At 48.7% G+C, this 20,040-nt stretch overlaps 1 protein-coding gene across 1 annotated transcript in view; it reads left to right on the top strand.

Annotated features, from left to right (window-relative positions):
* The window catches only part of Pkd1l3 (polycystin 1 like 3, transient receptor potential channel interacting), a 36,281-nt gene that overhangs the window by 3,889 nt on the left and 12,352 nt on the right, over positions 1 to 20,040 (top strand). The window contains exons 4-18 of the mRNA XM_042700608.1: positions 636 to 799; positions 1,276 to 1,402; positions 3,276 to 3,404; positions 3,937 to 4,168; positions 5,499 to 5,689; positions 6,820 to 7,050; positions 9,982 to 10,083; positions 10,251 to 10,429; positions 10,946 to 11,092; positions 13,562 to 13,758; positions 14,550 to 14,749; positions 15,156 to 15,336; positions 16,105 to 16,297; positions 16,389 to 16,623; positions 17,695 to 17,794. Of these exons, the coding sequence (XP_042556542.1) occupies positions 636 to 799; positions 1,276 to 1,402; positions 3,276 to 3,404; positions 3,937 to 4,168; positions 5,499 to 5,689; positions 6,820 to 7,050; positions 9,982 to 10,083; positions 10,251 to 10,429; positions 10,946 to 11,092; positions 13,562 to 13,758; positions 14,550 to 14,749; positions 15,156 to 15,336; positions 16,105 to 16,297; positions 16,389 to 16,623; positions 17,695 to 17,794 (2,608 nt within the window). The remainder of the gene's footprint in view (positions 1 to 635; positions 800 to 1,275; positions 1,403 to 3,275; positions 3,405 to 3,936; positions 4,169 to 5,498; positions 5,690 to 6,819; positions 7,051 to 9,981; positions 10,084 to 10,250; positions 10,430 to 10,945; positions 11,093 to 13,561; positions 13,759 to 14,549; positions 14,750 to 15,155; positions 15,337 to 16,104; positions 16,298 to 16,388; positions 16,624 to 17,694; positions 17,795 to 20,040) is intronic.

Raw genomic sequence — 20,040 nt, 5'->3', positions numbered from 1 at the left:
ATTCTAAAACTACTGAATGAGAGAGACAGAGAGATGAATTGTATGGGAATTTTGTTGTAATAATGCTTTACTTTTTATGAATCAATTATCAGCCGTGTGGCTCCTACTGAGGCTAGCATTCTAGCTCTTTGAGCCACAGCTCTACCTCCCATTTTCTGGTGATTAATTGGAGATAAGAGTCTCAAGGACTTTCCTGCTCAGGCTGGCTTTGAATTGTGATCCTCAGGTCTCCACCTCCTGAGTAGCTAGGATTCTAAGTGTGAGCTACAAGGACCAGCAATGATGATTTAAGTATTTGTTTTTGGCCAGTCTTGGGGCTTGATCTCAGGGCTTGGGCACTGTCCTTGAGCCTCTTTGTGCTCAAGGCTAGTGCTCTACCACTTGAGCCACAGCTCCACTTCCGACTTTTTCTGAGTAATTTATAGGAGGTAAGATTCTAGCGCCTGGCCTATTCATGAGCAGGTCCAAGGCAACTTAGACCCTGGCTTTCCTTGGCAGCAGCTCTTGGCAGACGCAGAGGAGGCTGGGTCTCCCAGCAGCTGAGAGCTTGCTGTGAGGGCCGAGGCCCGCTCCAGCAATTGGCCTTCCTTATATGCAGTGAATGTCCCTGCTCCCACTCCCCCTTCCCTCCCCAGCACAAGCCCAGACCTCCTGCCTCCCCCTCTGCGCAGGTGGAAGACATGCTGGAGACGGCCTTGCTGGCCCTGGGCATAATCCAGGATGCGTTCCTGCGGCAGAACCCAGGCTGCCAGTCCTCGGTGACGCTCACCTCGACCGCCGCGTCTGTGCTGCTGAGCAGGTGCGCGGAGGGGACCAGTGACGATGTGGGGTGTTTGGGGTTTTTTGTTTTGTTTTGTTTTTACTTTTTCGTTCTTTTTTTTTTTTTAATCTGTTGAAATTAGGTCTCGAGCTTGGTTCCCGATGCTTTGTTCATTGGCTGGTGGTCTACCAACTGAGCCATGCCTCCAATCCCATTTTTTTACCTTTTTGACATATAAAATTGATTTTTCAGCTAGGGACCAGCGGCTCATGCCTGTAATCCTAGCCACTCAGGAGGCTGAGATCTGAGGATCGAGGTTCAAAACCAGCCTGGGCAGGAAAGTCCATGAGACACTTATCTCCAATAAACCACTTAGAAAACCAGAAGTGGCACTGTGGCTCAAGTGGTAGAGCGCTAGCCTTGAGCTGAAGAGCTGAGGGACAGCGCCCAGGCCCAGAGTTCAGGCCCCATGACCCACAAAAAAAAATTGACTTTTTCTTTTTCTTTTTCATTAGTCAGAACATATCGACGTTGCCGCTGAGCTCTTACACACTGGGCGGTCCAGCGCCCGTGAGCTTAGGTTTGCCATCATCTTCAGCCTTGGAGGCATTCTTGAATAAGTACCGAAGAGTGAGGGTGCAGGTGAGTGAAGACAGGGTCTGACTGCTGGGTGGGGCACAGGGGGAAATGTGAGCGGGCAGACCACACCGCCGGAGCGAAGAGTGTGTGCTTCTAATTTCCATTTCACACTGTCAGACAGAACCCTCTTTAAAAGACCCAGCATAAACACCAGGCATGGTGGTTCATGCCTGTAATCCCAGCACTCAGGCTTTGGCAAGAGGATCAGGAGTTTCAGGCCACTTTGCACTTCATAGCAAGAATCTTAGAAACCAAAAGAAGGGCTGGGAAGGTGGCTCAGTGGTAGAGTGCTTGCCTAGCGTGCATGAAGCCCTGGGTTTGATTCCTCAGTACCACATAATCAGAATAAGCTGGAAGTAGCACTGTGGCTCAAGTGGTAGAGTGCTAGCCTTGACAAAAAGAAGCTCAGGGACAGCGCCCAGGCCCCAAGTTCAAGCCCGAGGACTGGCAAAAAAAAAAAAAAAGATCCAGTATAAATTGGGTGTGGTTGTGCTTACCTGTAATCCCAGCTACTCAGGTGGCAGAGACAGGATCATGAGTGATGGCCAACCTAAGCAGTTATAAGACCTTGTCTTAAAAACAAACTTTGAGGGGCTGGGAAGGTTGCTCAGTGGTAGAGTGTTTGCCTTGCATGCATGAGCCTCTGGGTTCGATTCCTCAGCACCACATAAGCAGAAAAAGCTGGAACTAGTGCTGTGGCTCAAGTGATAGAGCGCTAGCCTTGAGCTAAAGAGCTGAGGGACAGCACCCAGGCCCAGAATTCAGGCTCCACAATGGACAAAAAAGAAAAGAAAAACTTTGAATAATAAGACTATGGACATGTGGTAGGGCACTGTCTAGTAAACGTGGGGCTCTGGATTCAACCTTCTGAACCTCAAAAACAAAAATAAAGTTTAAAAATGAGGATCTAGTGTTAAAACCAAACAGACATCTGAATCCAGCTACGTTTCCATGCCGTGATATGAAGCAATCTCAGTTCTTTATAGGACGTTGTGAATATCTGAATACTTCAGGTGTCTCAGTGTAACAACCTAGTTGTACTAGTACATTGTATTGCTTTGTAGCACTTACCTACCACAAATACTGCTGTTGCTTTATCCTGAAGAGAATGCTTCATAATAATACAGAAACTTCTAGATCTTTATTTATTGTGCTGGTCCTGGATCTTGCACTCAGGGCCTGGGTGCTGTCCCAGAGCTTCATTTGCTCAAGGCTAGCACTCTACCACTTGAGCCACAACTCCACTCCTGGCTTTTTTTTTGGGGGGGTGGGGGGAGTTTAGTGGAGATAAGAGTCTCATGGGTGAGGAACTAGTGGCTCATTCCTGTAATCCTAGCTCCTCAGGAAGCTGAGATCTGAGGATCACAGTTTATAAGTCAGCCCAGGCAGGAAAGCCCCATGAAACTCTTCTCTCCAATTAAGCAACAAACAAACAGAAGTGGAGCTATGGCTCAAAATAGTACAGTGCTACCCTTGAGCAGAAAAGCTCAGGGACAGTGCCCAGGGCCTAAGTTAAAGCTCCATAACCAACTTAAAAAAAAAAAAGTCTCATGGACATTACTGCCCATGATGACTTTGAACCTTGATCCTCAGAGCTCAGCCTCAGATCTCAGCCTCTTGAGTAGCTAGCATTACAGGCATGCCACCGAAGCCCAACGCTCTAGATCTTTTTACAAATTGTTTCTGGTGGTCCCATGTAGAAGACTCATCTTTTATTGTTTTTCACAAATGTTCCAAAGGCAGAGCATTATTTCATTTCAGATATTAGTAAGGAAACTACCTCATTAATTTATATCTGAATCCTGTCCTCATCTTTCAGCAGGTCATTTATCAATATTTTGGCAACTGAGAAAACAGGGCTTGCCTCTGTCTGCAGGTTACAGGATTGGCTTTCAATCCCTTCCAGACATTTGATGGCAGGAACATCACAGGAAGCGTTGGAAGCGTGTTGTTAAGTTCTGGCCAGGAACAGCTCCAAGTCCACGACCTGATGGAAGACGTGGAGGTAGGAATTTCTTGAGCAGGAAACAAGAGGGAATGGAACAGCCTGGAGAACAGGATGGAACCTGTGGAAATTCCAACATTTTGTTCAATATCACAGAAACATTTGTGTACATGTGTGTGTGCGCACACGCGAGTGCCAGTCCTAGGGCTTGAATCAGCCTGGGCTCTGTCTCTGAACTTTTGTGTTCCAGGGTAGTGCTCTACCACCTAAGCCACAACTCCACTTCTGGCTTTTTTGGTGGTAAATTGAAGTCTTACCGCCTTTCCTGCCTGGGTTGGCATCTAAGCACAATCCTCAGATCTCAGCCTCTTGGGTAGTTCGGATTACAGGCATGAGCTACCAGCGCCTAGCAGAAACTTTTACAAAGAGAAATACCTCACCCTTAGGAAGAGGGGTTTTAGAAGATGTGTTTTTTGGTTCTCCCATAACTCCCAACAATGTGTTCCCTACTAATTAATACTCAAAGAGGAAGGCCTGGAGAGCAGGGAGCTCCTGAGATCCCCACCTGCAGGGTTAACAGTGTCTTTTCTAGATTGTGCTCTGGAGGAATGCCAACATAGACACCCATGCCAGCAGCCTCAACGCCAGCACAGCCCGCTTCACAGCCAGTGTGAACATCACCTCTGTGGAGAGATCCTTGCTGGTGGCCATTGAGCCTGCAAGTCCTCTCTTCCTCACTCTCTACCTTGGCTTCCAATACCCGCCCAACCACACCTGCTTCCTCCTGACCACCACCCTGCCCAAGAGCACCACAGGGCAGAAAGGTAAACCCGATCACAGTCCCAAAACTTACTTTGAAAAACATTTTTCTTTTCCTTCCTTTCTTTTATTTGGAGATAATTGTAGATTTGCATGCAATGTTAATAGATGTACTTGTTACCCAATTTCCTCAAATGTGAACAGTTTGTCCAGCCACGGTACAAAAATCACAACCAGGAAATGACCTGGATTTAAGGCTCAGACTTTGATCACTTTTCACGGGTCTTACAAACATTTGTTCTTGTATGAACTGACTTCTAAAGTAACTTTTACCACATGTGTAAGTTCACATGAACAGGCCAACCCAGGCATTTTTGAAAATTGATGGACTGGGGCTGGGAAGGTGGCTCAATGGTAGAGTGCTTGCCTTGCATGCATGAGGCCCTGGGTTCGATTCCTCAGCACCACATAAGCAAAAAGAAAAAAAGCCAGAAGTGGCGCTGTGGCTTAAGTGGTAGAGCACTAGCCTTGAGCTGAAGAGCTGAGGGACAGCGCGCCCAGGCCCAGAGTTTGGGCCCCACAACTGGACCCCCCCACAAAAAAAAAGAAAATTGATGGACTGCGGTGTGAAAGGAAGGTTGTAGATGAGATAAAGCAAGTTCTGTGTAATGTAACATGCAGAGCCAGGCACTGCAGCTGATGCCTGTAATCCTAGTTAGACAGGAAGCTGAGTTCTGAAGATGTTGGTTCAAAGCCAGCCAGAGCAGAAAAGTCTGGAAAACTCTGATCTCCAATTAACCACCAAAAAGCCAGAAGTGAAGGTATGGTTCAAGTGGTAGAACACTAGCCTGGAGTGAAAAAAGCCACATAATATCAGGAGACCCTAAATTCAAGCTCCAGAATAAGAACACACACAAACGCTGTTCTGAGCCCCCAGAATGTAGGTGTGTGCCTTTAATCCCAGTTTTGCAGGTGGCATGGATTGCGTCACCATGTACCTGGGGCCTGGCTGACACTAGGCAATAATAATACCTGAAGAATAACCAAAACGTGAAGGACTGCAGGATTGCTCTGGTTGTGGAGTGCTTGCCTAGCAAGCACCAGGCCTTGAGTCTAAACCCTAATATCACACACACACACACACACACACAGAGTGATATAATTTTTAAATGTAGTGTTGAAAGGCTTTAAGAACTACTCATTTGCATTTTTAATTGTTGAGGAAAATCAGAATCAGAATGGACTTACCTGACCGGGCTGGCTTAGATCCAATCTTCAGATCTCAGCCTCCTGACAGCTAGAATTCTAGGTGTGAGGCCCTGTCTTGGGAAGAAAGGTTCTAGGGATATTTTTGTCTCACTTGTAACATACCCAAGCATCCCTGCTTGTCCTCAGATGAGGACTACACGTGGGTGCTGACTCCTGAGAGCCTGCAGTACAGGACCGGCACCTACTACATAACCGCCATATTGAATGAGACAGAGACTGCCTGGCAGACACCCATCTTGGTCTCGGTGGTAACTGCGGTCACCCAGTGTTATTTCTGGGACAAGAACAACAGGACTTGGAAAAGCAGTGGATGTCAAGTAAGGAGGACACATCCCTTCTACATAAGCTGCTGTTGCATGTGGCTGCTTAGTCGCTCCTTGGAGACAGCCCAGGAGGAGCAGGGATCAGCCTGGGAGAAAGGAGGTTGGTTATGTGGCCAGAGGGAGAATGTGTCTCTGGAGAAGGAGCAGACTTGTGTCTGTTTCGTCATTTCTTTCTCAGTATAGACCTGGGTAAATATAACAATTCAAAGCCAGGCACTGCTGGCTTATGCCTCTACTCCTAGGCTGAGATCTGAGAAGCCAGGCACTGCTGGCTTATGCCTCTAATCCTAGGCTGAGATCTGAGAATCATGGTTCAAAGCCAGCTAGGACAGAAAAATCCATGAGACTCTTATGTCCAATTAACCACCAAAAGTTGGAAGTAGAGCTGTGGCTCAAAGTGGTAGAGTGTAGCCTTCAGTGGAAAAGCTCAGGAACAGCACTCAGGCCCCGAGTTAAAGCCTCACAAATGACAAAAGGAAAAAAAAAAACACATAAAATCAAATGACAATTCATATACAGAAATCTGTATTTGAAGAGCTGGGTATGGTGACGTGTGCGTGTAATCCCAGCTAATCAGAAGGCTGAGGCAGGAGGCTCAACCCTATCTAAGTTTCTGAGATAGATCTTGACCGTTGCATAATATTCTATTTGTCTCCTATGTATGTACCTATATAGAGAGATTGTTTCCCCTTTTTTTGGTGTGTGTGTGTGTGTGCGCGTGCGCACGCGTGCGGAGCACATCAGTAGCAGGGTTTCAACTTGGAGCCTTGCACTTTCACTTGGCTTCTCCCTCTCTCATTTCTTCCTGGGCTGGCTTCAAACTGTGATCCTCAAAGCTCAGTCTCCTGAGCAGCTAGGATTACAAGCTACCATTTTCCCCATTTTTCTGCTCACAAACAATGCTGATAGAAACACTCTTGTGCACATATTTTGTGCACACGTGCAAAGTTCCTCTAGAAGACATGTAGAACAGGACAGGCAGGGTTCAAAGTGTTGCTCCTGCAGGGCCTGGGTACCAAGCCGGGCTTTGCCACCTCCCTTCCTTTGCTTCCGTTTTGTGCCCCTCCCTCTTCCGCTCATCCCTCATCCCATCCACCCACAGTGGTGCTCCCGTGTGATTGCAGGTGGGGCCCCGGAGCACAGTTGTGAAGACGCAGTGTCTCTGTGACCACCTGACCTTCTTCGGCAGCGACTTCTTCATTGTGCCCAGGACAGTGAAGGTTGAAGACACAGTCACACTGTTCCGTCACGTGTCAAACAACCCTGTGGGGGTGTCGTTGCTGGCCAGCCTTTTAGGGCTCTACATGTTCTTAGCAGTGTGGGCTTGGAGGAAGGACCAGCAGGATATGCAGAAGGTGAGGGCTCCTGGACCCCAGGCCTGTGTGTGCCAAGCTAGGCAAAGGCTCGTGTTCACCCAAAGAAGCAGTTAACATGGGGCTATCAATTCCACACAGATGAAGCTGGCAAGATGATAGGTGTTAGCAGAGAATTTGGGTTATTTTTCCTAACATAAGTAGTTTTAAATATCAGACCTCATAGCTGGGCATGGATGCCTCATAGCTGTGATCTTTCTCACTCAGGAGGCTGAGATCTGAGGATTGTGTCCAGGCAGAAAAGACTCTTATCTCCAGCTAACTACCAAAAAAGCCAGAAGAATAGCTGTGGTTCAAGTGGTAGAGTGCTAGCCTCGAGCAAAGAAGCCTAGGAACAGCGCCCAGGCTCTTGAGTTCAACCCCCAGGACCAGCGCGCACACACACACACATACATCTTTTTATAACTTGGAGTTTTTCTTTTTGTTTTTGTTTTTTTTTCCTGCCAGTCCTCGGGCCAGGCACTGTCCCTGAACTTCTTTTTGTTCAAGGCTAGCACTCTACCACTTGAGCCACAGTACCACCTCTGGCTTTTTCTGTGTATGTGGTACTGAGGAATCAAATACAGGGCTCCATGTATGCGAGGCAAACACTCTACCACTAAGCCACCTTTCCAGCCTGGAGTTTTTCTTACTATGAGTGAGGCTGGCCTTTTTGTTTTTGTTGTTTAGCCACTTGGAGTCAGGTACCAGTCTCATTCCTACAATCCTTGCTACTCAGGAACACTGAGATGTAAGGATTGAGATTCAAAGCCAGTCCAGGCAGAAAAGTCCAAGAGACCTCTTTTCCAATTAATCAGAAAAATGTTGGGCTAGTGGCATGGCTCAAATGGTAGAGTATCAGCTGTGTCCAAAAAAAACCCAAGGGCATGAGGTTCTGAGTTCAAGCCATGTACACACACACACATGTGCACATATACATATACCTACACATCTAGATTTTCTTTCCTGTATGCAGGGTGCATTTGTAGCCCATAGCTGTATTTTGTATTGGGATGTCATTTTTTTGTGTGTTTATTGAAAAGTCTAGTCATTTATTTGTGACATTTTAAGTGACTATTCATACTTTATCATTTTTCTTTTTATTTAAAGTAGGTTAAAATTTTTTTGTTATAAAGGCAATGTACAGAGAACTTACAGTTACATAAGTCGGGTAAAAAGTACATTTCTTTTTGGACAATGTCACCCTTTCCCTCACTCTCTCTAAATGGCCTTTTTTCTAGTTCAAGATTAGCTGATTTTTTATTTTATGGCTTCTTCATTTTATTTTTTGTTTGTTTTCTGATTTTTAGAATCTTTTTGGTTGGTTGTGGGGCTTGAACTCTGGGCCTGGGCGCTGTCCCTGAGCTCTTCAGCTCAAGGCTAGCACTCTACCACTTAAGCCACAGTGCCACTTCTAGCTTTTTCTGTTTATGTGGTGTTGAGGTGTCCAACCCAGGGCCTCATGCATGTGAGGCAAGCACTCTACCACTAAGCTACCTTCCCAGTCCTGGCTTCTTCATTGTAGAAACCGCTAAAAAATGCTACTCAGAGCTGGGCTCCAGTGGCTCACACCTGTAATCCTAGCTACTTTGGAGGCTGAGATCTGAGGGTCATGGTTCAAAGCCAGCCCAGGCAGGAAAGTCCGTGAGACTCTTACCTCCAATAAACCACTAGAAAACCGGAAGTGGCGCTGTGGCTCAAGTGGTAGAGAGCTAGCCTTGAGCTAAAGAGCTGAGGGACAGCGCCCAGGCCCAGAGATCAAGCCCCATGACTGACCAAAAAAAAAAAAAAAATGCTACTCAGATACTTTAAGAGAAAGATCGTCAACCTTTTGCTCTACGTCTTTTATGTTCTCTTTTCCTCTGTTGAAATCTTTGAAGTTCATGCAGAACTTACGTTGATAGCCAGTGTGAGATATGAATTGTACTTTGTGAATGGTACTCTTCAGATGGCTTAGCTGATCTCTCACTAATTCATATTTTTCCAGACTTGAAAAATGTGTCATATGCTCAATCAGCATATGCAAAAACACGAAACTCCCGTGGGATGTTCTTGGACTTCTCTTCCATGTCTTCTCTCTTTTCTTTCCCCCTTTTTTTCATTTTTTATGGTCCGAGACGTGGACTCAGACTGGGTGCCGGACACCGTCCCCATCCCAGCCTTCCGTCTATCCGAAGACAAGGGTCTAACAGCGCTGGAGATGAGCCCCGGGGGCCCCGCGCGTTCGGCGGGGTCGACCTGAGCTCCGGCTCCCGAGCGGGGCCTACCTGAGCTCCGGCTCCCGAGCGGGGCCTACCTGAGCTCCGGCTCCCGAGCGGGGCCTACCTGAGCTCCGGCTCCCGAGCGGGGCCTACCTGAGCTCCGGCGGGGCCTACCTGAGCTCCGGCGGGGTCGACCTGAGCTCCGGCTCCCGAGCGGGGCCTACCTGAGCTCCGGCTCCCGAGCGGGGCCTACCTGAGCTCCGGCTCCCGAGCGGGGCCTACCTGAGCTCCGGCTCCCGAGCGGGGCCTACCTGAGCTCCGGCGGGGTCTACCTGAGCTCCGGCGGGGTCTACCTGAGCTCCGGCTTCCGAGCGGGGTCTACCTGAGCTCCGGCTCGCGAGCGGGGTCTACCTGAGCTCCGGCGGGGTCTACCTGAGCTCCGGCGGGGTCTACCTGAGCTCCGGCTCCCAGCGAGGCTCCGGGGCTCAGAAATTCCAGCCCAACAGGAAGCCCGCGCGCGGCGCCCGGCTGTCCTGGGGCGGGGCGGGGCTGCGCCTGGGGGTCTTGAGCAGGCCCCGGGCTGCCGCTGTCGCGGGGACCCCGGAGTTGAGGGAGGCCGGGGGGTCTCCAGGCCCCGGGTTCCGGGCCGGCCCCCCGGCTCCCTGGGTCGGGGCGCTGGCGGCTCCGCTGGCAGCGCGAGGCCCGCCCAGGCCACCGGCGTGTCCGCCCGCAGGTGAAGGTCACCGTCCTGGCCGACAACGAGCCCGGCTCCCGCTTCCACTACCTGGTGGAGGTCCGCACGGGGCTCCGCCCGAGGGCGGCCTGCACGGCCCAGGTAGGCGCCCATCGCCGCCGTCGCGCGCCCGTCCCCGCGGGCAGCGGCGGCCCAGCGGTCACGCTGGGGGGGGGGGGGGGCTCCCCTCGGGCCACGCCCACCGAGCCCTGTGCTGGGGGCTCCCCTCGGGCCACGCCCACCCACGCCCATCTGCTCTCCCCGCGGAGGTGGTCGCCACCCTGTATGGATCGGAGGGACACAGCCGGCCCCGTCACCTCTGGGACCCCCAGACGACAGCCTTCGGCCGAGGGGCGCTGGACGTCTTCCTGCTCGGGACCCGGGCCCCCCTGGGGGAGCTGCACGCCCTTCGCCTGTGGCTCCACGGCTCCCCAAGGCGGTGTTCCTGGTCAGTGCCAGCCCGCGCCGGCCCACGTCCAGGACAGAGGAAGCTTAAAGATCCTGGCACCCCCCACCCCCCCTACCCTCCCCACCCTCACCCCCCCACTCCCGCCCAGGGCAGGAGAAGCTTGGTTGCCCTCCTGCCCCTCCTTCTCAGCAAGGAACAATCCACTTACCTGGACACTCACTGGAAGCATTGTTGTTGCTGTTAATTTTGGCAGCACTGAGATTTGAGGTTTGCTAGGCTCCTGCACTTGTCCAGGCTAGCCTTGGACTATGATCTATGATCCTCCTCCAACTGCCTTCCACATGGGTGGGACTAGAGGTATACCCTACCATACCTGTGGTTTTATTTGTTTTTAAATAGGATCTCATTAACTTTTGGGGTTTTTTTGTTTTGTTTTGATTTATTTTGCCTAGAACACTAGCTCTGTATACTACCACATCCCACACCCTAGATTACTTCTTACCACACAGCAAGCAGTTCATACCTGCGTTCCTGATGTGATCATCTTCACCATAGGTACATCAGCCAGGTGATTGTCAGTGACGTGGCTACTAAGAAGAAATGGCACTTCCTGTGCAATTGCTGGTTGGCCACAGACCTTGGAGACTTCCAGTGCGACCGGGTTTTCACACCAGCCTCAAGGACAGAGCTCCTATCCTTTAGGTAGTGTTGAAATTCACACTTCTGCCCCAGGGCTGGGATTTGAACAAAGACCTCCTGCTGGCTCAGCTTGCTTGCCAGCTGGAAGTCTGCCACTTGAGCTACACCTCCAGCTCAGCTTTTTGCTGATTGTTTTCCATCTGGATGACTTTAAACTTCAGTCCTCCACATCTAGGTTATAGGCTTGAGCCATCAGTGCCTGTCTTTTTCTTTTTCTCCCTGGCAGTAGTAGGGGGTTTGACCTCAGGGCCTTGCAGCATCTACTGAGCTGCACCTCCAGCCCCAAGAAGCACTCTTCATAGTGAATACTGATGTGTTTAGGAAAACATACCTAGCTACCTAGTACCTTTTCTTCTGATCAGTGTTTTGGTTCAATGATACTGAGTTCTTTGCTTTTCTCTCCTGGGAAACAACATGAGTAACTACAAATGTGCTTACATAAAATTGCCTAAAGGCAAAAAAGAGAAAAGGGAGGAAAATCAAGTCTTTCAGAACCTGACTTTTCTTTTAAAAACTATATGCAAACTCTCCTCGATTGTTTGTTTTCTCCTCTTTTGTGGCAAGTAGTTGGGTTTCCATAAAGCAAAACTAACAAGTAGGGCACCAGTGCCTCATGTCTATAATCCCAGCAACTTGAAAAGCCAACCCTGGCAGAAAAGTTCACAAGGCCCCTGCTCAATCCTAGTTATGTGAGAGGTCAAGATGGGCAGGATAGCCCAGCCCAGGCAGAAGAGTTCTGATGTGCTCATTCAGTGGGATTCGTTTTCTCCAGTATCTTCCTGGTTCCATCGATCTTCCTCTTCGGTGTGTGGGATTCCTTTGAGTATCACTGTGGTGCTGGTTTCATTTTTGTCATGCATAGTTTTTATCCCTCTGTTACAGATGATAGTTTTGCTGGTTAGATAAATCTATATAGTCAGCTGTTTACTTTCAGCTCTTCAAATACAGTATTCCATTCCTTTTTGCTTGTAAAGTTCCGGTGAGACATCTGTTTATTCTGATGGACTTACCATCGCGGGTGACATGACACTTCTCTTGCAGCTTTCAAGGTTCTTCCTTTTTCCTCATATGTAATGTTTTAACTATGGTGTGCCTTGGGCCAGATCTTTTCTGTCTGGCCAGCAGTTGTGGCACAGGTGAGCCCTGGGTGTCATGTGAGCCCCAGGCCCTGTGCTAGAGGTCTGAGCAGCCATGTTAGGTGTCAGTGGTGTCTCCAATCCTCCCTGTGGCTCTCAGTTACAGCAGAAGGGGTGCTGAGCTACACAGCACCTCCTAGCAGCACACTGCAGACCCAGATAATCAGGCCTTCATTTATAATCTAATCTGAGACCTTTGATTAGATCATTTGCACTCTTAACCTTCAGAGATATAGTGACAGTGTGTAGTAATTCCAGCCATTTTAATGGTTTTCTAGAGTCTGATCCTTCTCATTTGCTTCTCTACTCATTCAGTGAAATATATTCTTTTCCATATTTTCATGGTTGCATCCATCTTCTGTAAGAATCAACTTTTTCTTTCAGTATTGCAGTTTGGGCTCAGGTCTTTGTACACTTGCTATACAACTTGAGCCATACCTTCAGCCTTTTCGCTTTAGTTATTTTTTCAGTTTGGAACTTGTAGTTTTGCCTAAACCAGTCTAGATCATGATCCTTTAACTTACAGGTCCCTCAGAGCCATGATTACAGGCACACATCGCAGTTTTTTGCTGGTGTTGTTGATATGGGAATCTCACTTTTGTCCAGGTTGGCCTTGAACTATGATCTTCCTTATTTCCATCTCTGGAGTAGCTGGGATTACAGGTGTGCGCTATCACACCCAAGCATTTTCTATAGCACCGGTTGGTGGTCATCAATTCCTTTAGTTTTTGTTTATCGTAGAAGTTTTCTATTGTTTCTTCAATTATGCAAAATCTGCCTGCTGCTTTTCTCTGTGGCATTTTCTCCCTGCTTCTCTGCTGTCCTGTCCGTCTTCCATGATGCCCGATGTGTGCGTGCCCTCCCCGGAACATAGCCCATTCATGTCTTTCTGTTTCTTTTTATATATTATAGTTACATATATTTATATATTTATAGTCCCCAATAGGTGGAATAGGGAAGGCGATCCAAGTATGAATTTACCTGTTTCGAAGAGTAAAAGATATGTTAGAACTTTAAAAAGCTAAAACAAGTTTTTAATTTTAAACTCTCTACAATATAAATTATGCCTGTTTTCAATCCTAAAATCCTAAAAGAACTAAGTAATAGGACCAGAAGCATGGCTCGGGTAGTTAAGTGCTTTCCTAGCAAGCACAGAGCCGAGTTCAGGCCCAGTACTACCAAAGAAAAAAAAAATATATTATCTAACAGCTTCTCCACAGAGGTGTTGAACAGAGATGGAAGAGTAGACATGGTTTGTTACTGAACAAACTTCTCTTGGTCTCGTGTGTTTTCAGAATAATACACCATGTCCCCTTGTTTTAATTTCTCCTTTTAGACACCTGTTCTCCTCCACGATTGTGGAACGGTTTACCGAGGACCATCTGTGGCTCTCCGTCGCAACCCGACATCCCTGGAACCAATTTACAAGACTCCAGCGGCTCACCTGCTGCACGACGCTGCTCCTCTGCGACATGTTGATTAACGTCATGTTCTGGAGGATGGAAGGCCCCACGGCCAAGAGGGTCGAGCCAAGTACGGCTGTGTCTGGTAGGGTGTTGTCTGTAGTCTGTAACATTTCCACTATAGCCCCCCCTCCTTCATTTCAAGGTAAAACTAGGACTGTAGCTGAGTGTGGTGGCAGCTGTCTGTAATCTTGGCCCTGGGGAGGCTCAGGCAGGATGATCAAGAGTGCACAAAGTCAGCCTGGGCCACATAGTGAGTGCCAGGCCAGCCTAGGCCATGGAGGGAGATGCTGTCTGTCTCAAAAAAAAAAAAAAAAAATCAATGGATGCATGGATGGATGAGAGAGGAAAACAATCAATCAATCATGGTATGCATCTGCATTCTCCCCACTCTTCTGACCTGATTCTACCTCAACAAATCTCTCGCTGTCCTCATTCATTCAAAACCAATGCAGTTAGCTGGGTGCTGGCAGCTCACGCCTGTAATCCTGGCCGCTCAGGAGGCTGAGATCTGAGGATTGTGGTTCAAAGCAGCCCAGGCAGGAAAGTCCATGAGACTCTTATCTCCAATAAAAATCACCAGAAAACCAGAAGTGGTGCTGTGGCTCAAGTGGTAGAGCACTCAGACAAGCTGAAGAGCTCAGGGACCGCGCCCAGGCTCAGAGTTCAAGCCCATGACTGATCCAAAAACATGTTAAATATCTATTAAAAGTTAAAACCTGAGACAAGAGAGAGAGCTTTGTGGGGATCACAATGGTTGGGTGAGAGGGTGATGATGGTAGTGGTGGTGATGATGGTAATATGGTGATGGTGGTGGCGGTCACGGTGGTGATGACAAGGTGACAGGATGGTTGCTTTCAGTGGGGCCATTTGCTGTGACCTGGTTGGAGGTGCTCATCAGCATCCAAACTGCTGTCATCCTTCTCCCCGCCCATCTGGTCATTAGACAACTTTTCCTGTGGATTCAGCCACGAGAAGCCCTGCCCCTGCTTCCTCCCCTCCCTGCCGCCTGCCCCCCAGGTGCCGCCTGGGAGCCCCGCTCCTCCGCAGAGGTCGTGGAGGTAAGCTAAGCTTCAGGTTTCACAGGTAACCTATGCTCCTTTCCCCATGCAGCAGTAAGAAGCCATGGAAAGGGCTTCTGGGAGATCTTTCCACTACTTCCTCCCTGTTCCGCAGCCACTCACACACGGTGCTCTAGCGATCGCTACATATGGAGCAGCACATGCTTCTTTGAAGCTATTAGAGTGTTTGATGTGGGAGCAAATGATTCCTTTTCATTGTCTAGAAACAGGTGTGAAGCCACTGAGACGTGACCACTTTCTGAAAAATGAGGGAGAAAATGAGACCCTGAGGTTCCTTCCATAAAGCATGCCCCCTGGCAAGAGAAACAGCCTTCCCATGGGCAACTGCCCCCCATCCTGGGCTAAATAAGACGCACTGACTTTTCTCATCTCGGGTCCTTGCTAGGAATTAAAGGAAACGGTGGGATTTCTGCTCAGAAGAGACACGCGCCTGCTTGCCGACTGTGAGCCACCACTGCAGACACCTCATGACATGAGCCAGCTGGTGATGCTTTTATCCAGGATCATCCATTCTCACTTAGAGGAGCAGGGCTATTGCCGGCACGCAGAACCCCAGGGGCCAAGTGGTAAAATCCAGTAGATGTTAGCAACCAGTCTTCCATTTGCCTCCACTCCCGGGCATGCCGTACACTCTTCCTCATTTTACCTACCCGCATAAGCAAGAATTGCAACACAACTTTGCTCATTTTCATCCCCTTAAGCTTTCAATGTGGAGTGGGTAGCTTTGAGCCCTCTCGATGGCTTCTAGACCATATCGAGTGCGACAGAGGACAGCATTAAAGGAAAACATTCTTTGTATCAGATCCTCACGTCCCATGTGTTTTGTTAAAGACTTGAAATGCCACACTTTCTCCTCCAGCATGGTAAAGGAACATGATTTGTGGATTTCTGAGTATAACCAAGGCATCTTGAGCCCTTAGACTGGGTATGCTGGAGCTCTGCCGAAGAGGCTCAGTGAGATTTCAAGTCTTGACACCAAAAGTTAAGAACTTGAAAACTGAGCCAGGGGCTGGTGGCTCACACCTGTAATCCTAGCTACTCAGGAAGCTGACATCTGAGGATCATTGTTCAAAGCCAGCCAGAGGGAGGAAAGTCTTATCTCTAACCTTCAAAAAGCTAGACATGGAGCTGTGGCTCAAGCGGTAGAGCACCAGCCACGAGCAGAAAAAGCAAAATGAGAATGTGAGGCCCTGTACAGGCACAAAATATAAAATAAAATCACTTTACAATTGTAAACATTCACTAGCATCATTATTCTGGACTTGATTTCCCCTGAACGAATGCGATTTGCTGAAACCTACTCGTGAATGTGTCAACCTGAAATCTATTTTCAGTGGCGTCGGAAACCCAGTACCATTTCCACTGGTACCTGCACAGAGTGCTGCGGAGGCTGGAAGCCCACCTGGACACACTGGCCACCACCCAGGGCCATCAGCCCTGCGACCTCCGGGAAGCGGCCAGCCAGCTTCAAAAACTCCAAGAACTCCTGGAGACCCGGGTCCTACCCATGGAGAAAGGGGCGGCCAGGTAATGCCCCGCGCCAGGCTGTCCCAGCAACTCGAAACCATCTCTCTCAGTGTTTGAATGTGACAATATTCCTTCAACTTTTCTTCTTCAGGGAGACAACGAGTTTCCCTATGCTGAGCCCAGAAGCAGGGAAGAGGCCCAGCTGCGTTTTCCCACCGGCGTTATTGACATCCATCTGCTGGCTCCTTCTAGGTGTCACTAGCTTGGCTTCGGCTTTTTTTACAGCCCTTTATAGCTTGGACTTGAGCAAAGACCAAGCCACCAGCTGGGCTGTTTCAATGATGCTGTCGGCACTCCAAGATACCTTCATCAGCCAGCCAGTAAAGGTACAAAAGGAGGGGAAGGGCCATTCTAGCTGCAGGCAGCTTGGGAAACTGAGCTTCATGGTTATCAATCTCTAAGGCATCTAATGGATGTGACAACTTAACAGTGAGTGAATCAATATGCAGTGACCTTTGTTAGGGATATGTAAGCTAACGAAAACTGATAGACTAACAGATGCATGACAGAATGGACTGAAAATGCTTAAGAACAAGCTGGGCACTAATGGCTCATGCCTGTAATCCTAGCTACTCAAGAGGCTAAGATCAGAGGATTGCAATTCGAACCCAGCTTGGACAGAAAAGTCCATGAAACTCTAATCTCCAATTAACCAGCACAATGTTGGAAGGGAAGTAGAGCTGTGGCTCAAGTGATAGAGCACCCAGGGAAAAGAAGAAATAATATCACCCCACTAGTCTCTGAAGTTCTGCAATTTGGAGCAGGGTCATTTGTTTCCCTAATAGATATTTAACTCTTAAGATTCCATGACATTTTTTTTTTTTTTGGTCCGGTCGTGGGGCCTGAACTCTGGGCCTGGGCGCTGTCCCTCAGCTCTTCAGCTCAAGGCTAGCGCTCTACCACTTGAGCCACAGCGCCACTTCCAGCTTTTTTCTTTTTGCTTATGTGGTGCTGAGGAATCGAACCCAGGGCCTCATGCATGCAAGGCAAGCGCTCTGCCACTGAGCCACCTTCCCAGCCCTCCATGACATTTTTTTTGCAGGGGTCGGGAACTATCCTTGGGGTGTCTAAACTTCCAGCTTTCCCAGCCTAACTCTCTACTGAAGATCTTCCAAAGAGACTGACATGTTACTGTACAACTTACACAAGCCACACAAATCACTTAATAGTTTAAGCTTTCCTACCCAACCAGCTTAAGAACCTCAGACTTGAAATACGACTATTAACAGATTCTCAAGTGCCCTTTCAGATCCCCATATGTATAAAATAGTGTTTATGATTGGCTAATTCTGTGTTTCATGAAAGTAAAGGAACACAGGACTGAAAGGTGGTGTTAGCCTGCATCACGTTCTAAGGCCTTGGAACACGTGGCGTTCTCCTGTGACCTTCCTGTCTAGGTGATCGTCTTCACATTCCTACTCTCACTGCTGGCGAGCAGGATGCCCTGGCTTAACAAAGAAAAGGAGCAACAGACCAAGAGGATCTTGGCACTTTGGGGTAAGTCACCTAATCCTAGCTACCATCTCAGTTGCTAAAGAGAAACTTGCAACAGTGGAATCCAGCCAGTTCACCCATTCAGAGACCTTGTGTGTCGTTGGCTGTTGCCGCTTAGCCTCCAGCTTGGGTGCGCTGCAGTGCTCCCTGTGGTCCAGCCCTCCTGCCCCGTCTTTCTCCCTCTGAGCCCCGATGCTATTGCTCAGCGTCACCATCCGTATTCCAGTGCCCAGGTGTCACACTGAACTGTCTGCCCCACGAACCCACGTCTCTACTGTCTCCCTTTAGTCAAGTGTGCCGCCACTCTCTAAAGGTGTCAGAGAAACCCCAAACCCCTCTTTCCTTCCCACATCCTCTCACCAAGCCTGAGGAAGGCATCCTCTACAACACTGCCCATAGACCATCCACACCACCCAGAGGACAGCCACGCGCAAAATGGGGGGTCAGAAATTCAATTGCAAAAAAATGAGTGCAGTGTTGATGTCATATCATTTCTTAACTAGAAGGAAAAAGAAGGGCTGGCACCGCGGCAGAGTCTGTGGTGGATGGGAAGCTGTGAGCACTTGTTGCTCAGGCTGACCAGGGGCTGTACTGCTGAGAGAAAATGAACAATCTCACTTGAAACTCTGTGCGCATGCGTGTCTGTGTGTGTGTGTCCGTGTGTGTGTGTGTCCGTGTGTGTGTGTGTCCGTGTGTGTGTGTGTGTGTGTGTGTGTCCGTGTGTGTGTGTGTACACTGGGGGCTTGAAGTTACAGCCTGGGCACTGACCCTTAGCTTTTTCCACTCAGGCTCCACTTGAGCCACAGCTCAACTTGTTTTTTGGAAAGATAACTGAGGAAAAGAGTCTCTGGACTTTCTTGCTGATCCTGGCTTACCCCATGATCCTCTGATCTCAGCCTCCTGAAGAGCTAGGATTACAAATGTGAGCCGACAGCCAGCTCTAGACTTCTTTCTTACCCTTAGTTCATTTCTCCATGCATTATGAATTGTTTTCTGACAATGGGGAATTTTTTTTCTTATTCTTGCCTTTTTCCATCAGAGTTGTGACTCATCCTTCAAAACAAATGTCAGGCTGGAGTGTAGCTTCATAATAGAGTACTTGCTGGATTTGATCCTTAGCCCAGGATCGATGAAACCAAACCTCTGACTTTTTAGAGATATTTGCTTATTTTTTGTGATCTTGTATATACTCGTATACACTGGCAAGGTTAATGTCTTAACTCTATTTTCTCTCTCCCATCTTCCTTTTTTTTTTTTTTTTTTGCCGGTCGTGGGGCCTGAACTCTGGGCCTGGGCACTGTCCCTCAGCTCTTCAGCTCAAGGCTAGCACTCTACCACTAGAGCCACAGCACCATTTCTGGCTTTTTCTGTTTATGTGGTGAGGAATCGAACCCAGGGCCTCATGCATACAAGGCAAGCACTCTACCACTGAGCCACCTTCCCAGCCTCTCTCCCATCTTCCTTTTGTCTCTTCCTCTTGACTTAGATGTCTCTAGATTCTTCAACTCAGAGTAGTCTGCAGTCTAGCAGCACTGTCGTGTTCTGGAACTTTCAGAAAAGCAGATGTTGAGTCTTATCCGAGAATCTGGTATTAACACTGACAGTAGTGTTCTCTAGTGCGGACTGCTGATGACAGCCACTGCTCTCCAGTGTAGGACAAGGGAAGAGGTCGAAAGGAAGCACTTAGAAACTTTCACAGGAACTCGGCAGAGTACTTATTTCTATGCCTATTATATCTGATCTTCAAAACAAGGGCTGGGGATGTAACTCAGTGACCGTGCTTGATGGGCATGCATGAGGCCCTGGGTTCAATGCTCAGCACCAAAATAAGGAGGGGAAAATCCTTAGCCAGTCATAGTGTTCCATGCCTTCAATCCCAGTACTGGGAGGCTGAGGTAGGAGGATTGCCAGTTCAAGGCCAGCCTGAACTACATAGCAAGACACTGTCTCAAAAGTGGCTTGTTAGCCAGGCGCCAGTGGCTCACGCCTGTAACCCTAACTACTCAGGAGGCTGAGATCTGTGGATCGTTCAAAGCCAGCCCACGCAGAAAAGTCCATGAAACTCTTGCCTCCAATTAACCACCAGAAAACCGAAGTGGTGTAGTGGCTCAAGTAGTAGAATGCTCACCTTAAGCAGAAGAGCTCAGGGACAGCGCCCAGGCCCAGAGTTCAGGCCCCACAACCGACAAAAAAAAAAAGTGGCTGGTCTTTTGGTGATAGCATTGGCAATCAAACCAGGGCAAACCTAG

This window comes from Dipodomys spectabilis, unplaced genomic scaffold (genome assembly GCF_019054845.1).
Source record: "Dipodomys spectabilis isolate Male_0828 unplaced genomic scaffold, ASM1905484v1 ptg000273l, whole genome shotgun sequence".
NCBI lineage: Eukaryota > Metazoa > Chordata > Mammalia > Rodentia > Heteromyidae > Dipodomys > Dipodomys spectabilis.
This window is presented reverse-complemented; position numbering and strand designations above follow the sequence as displayed.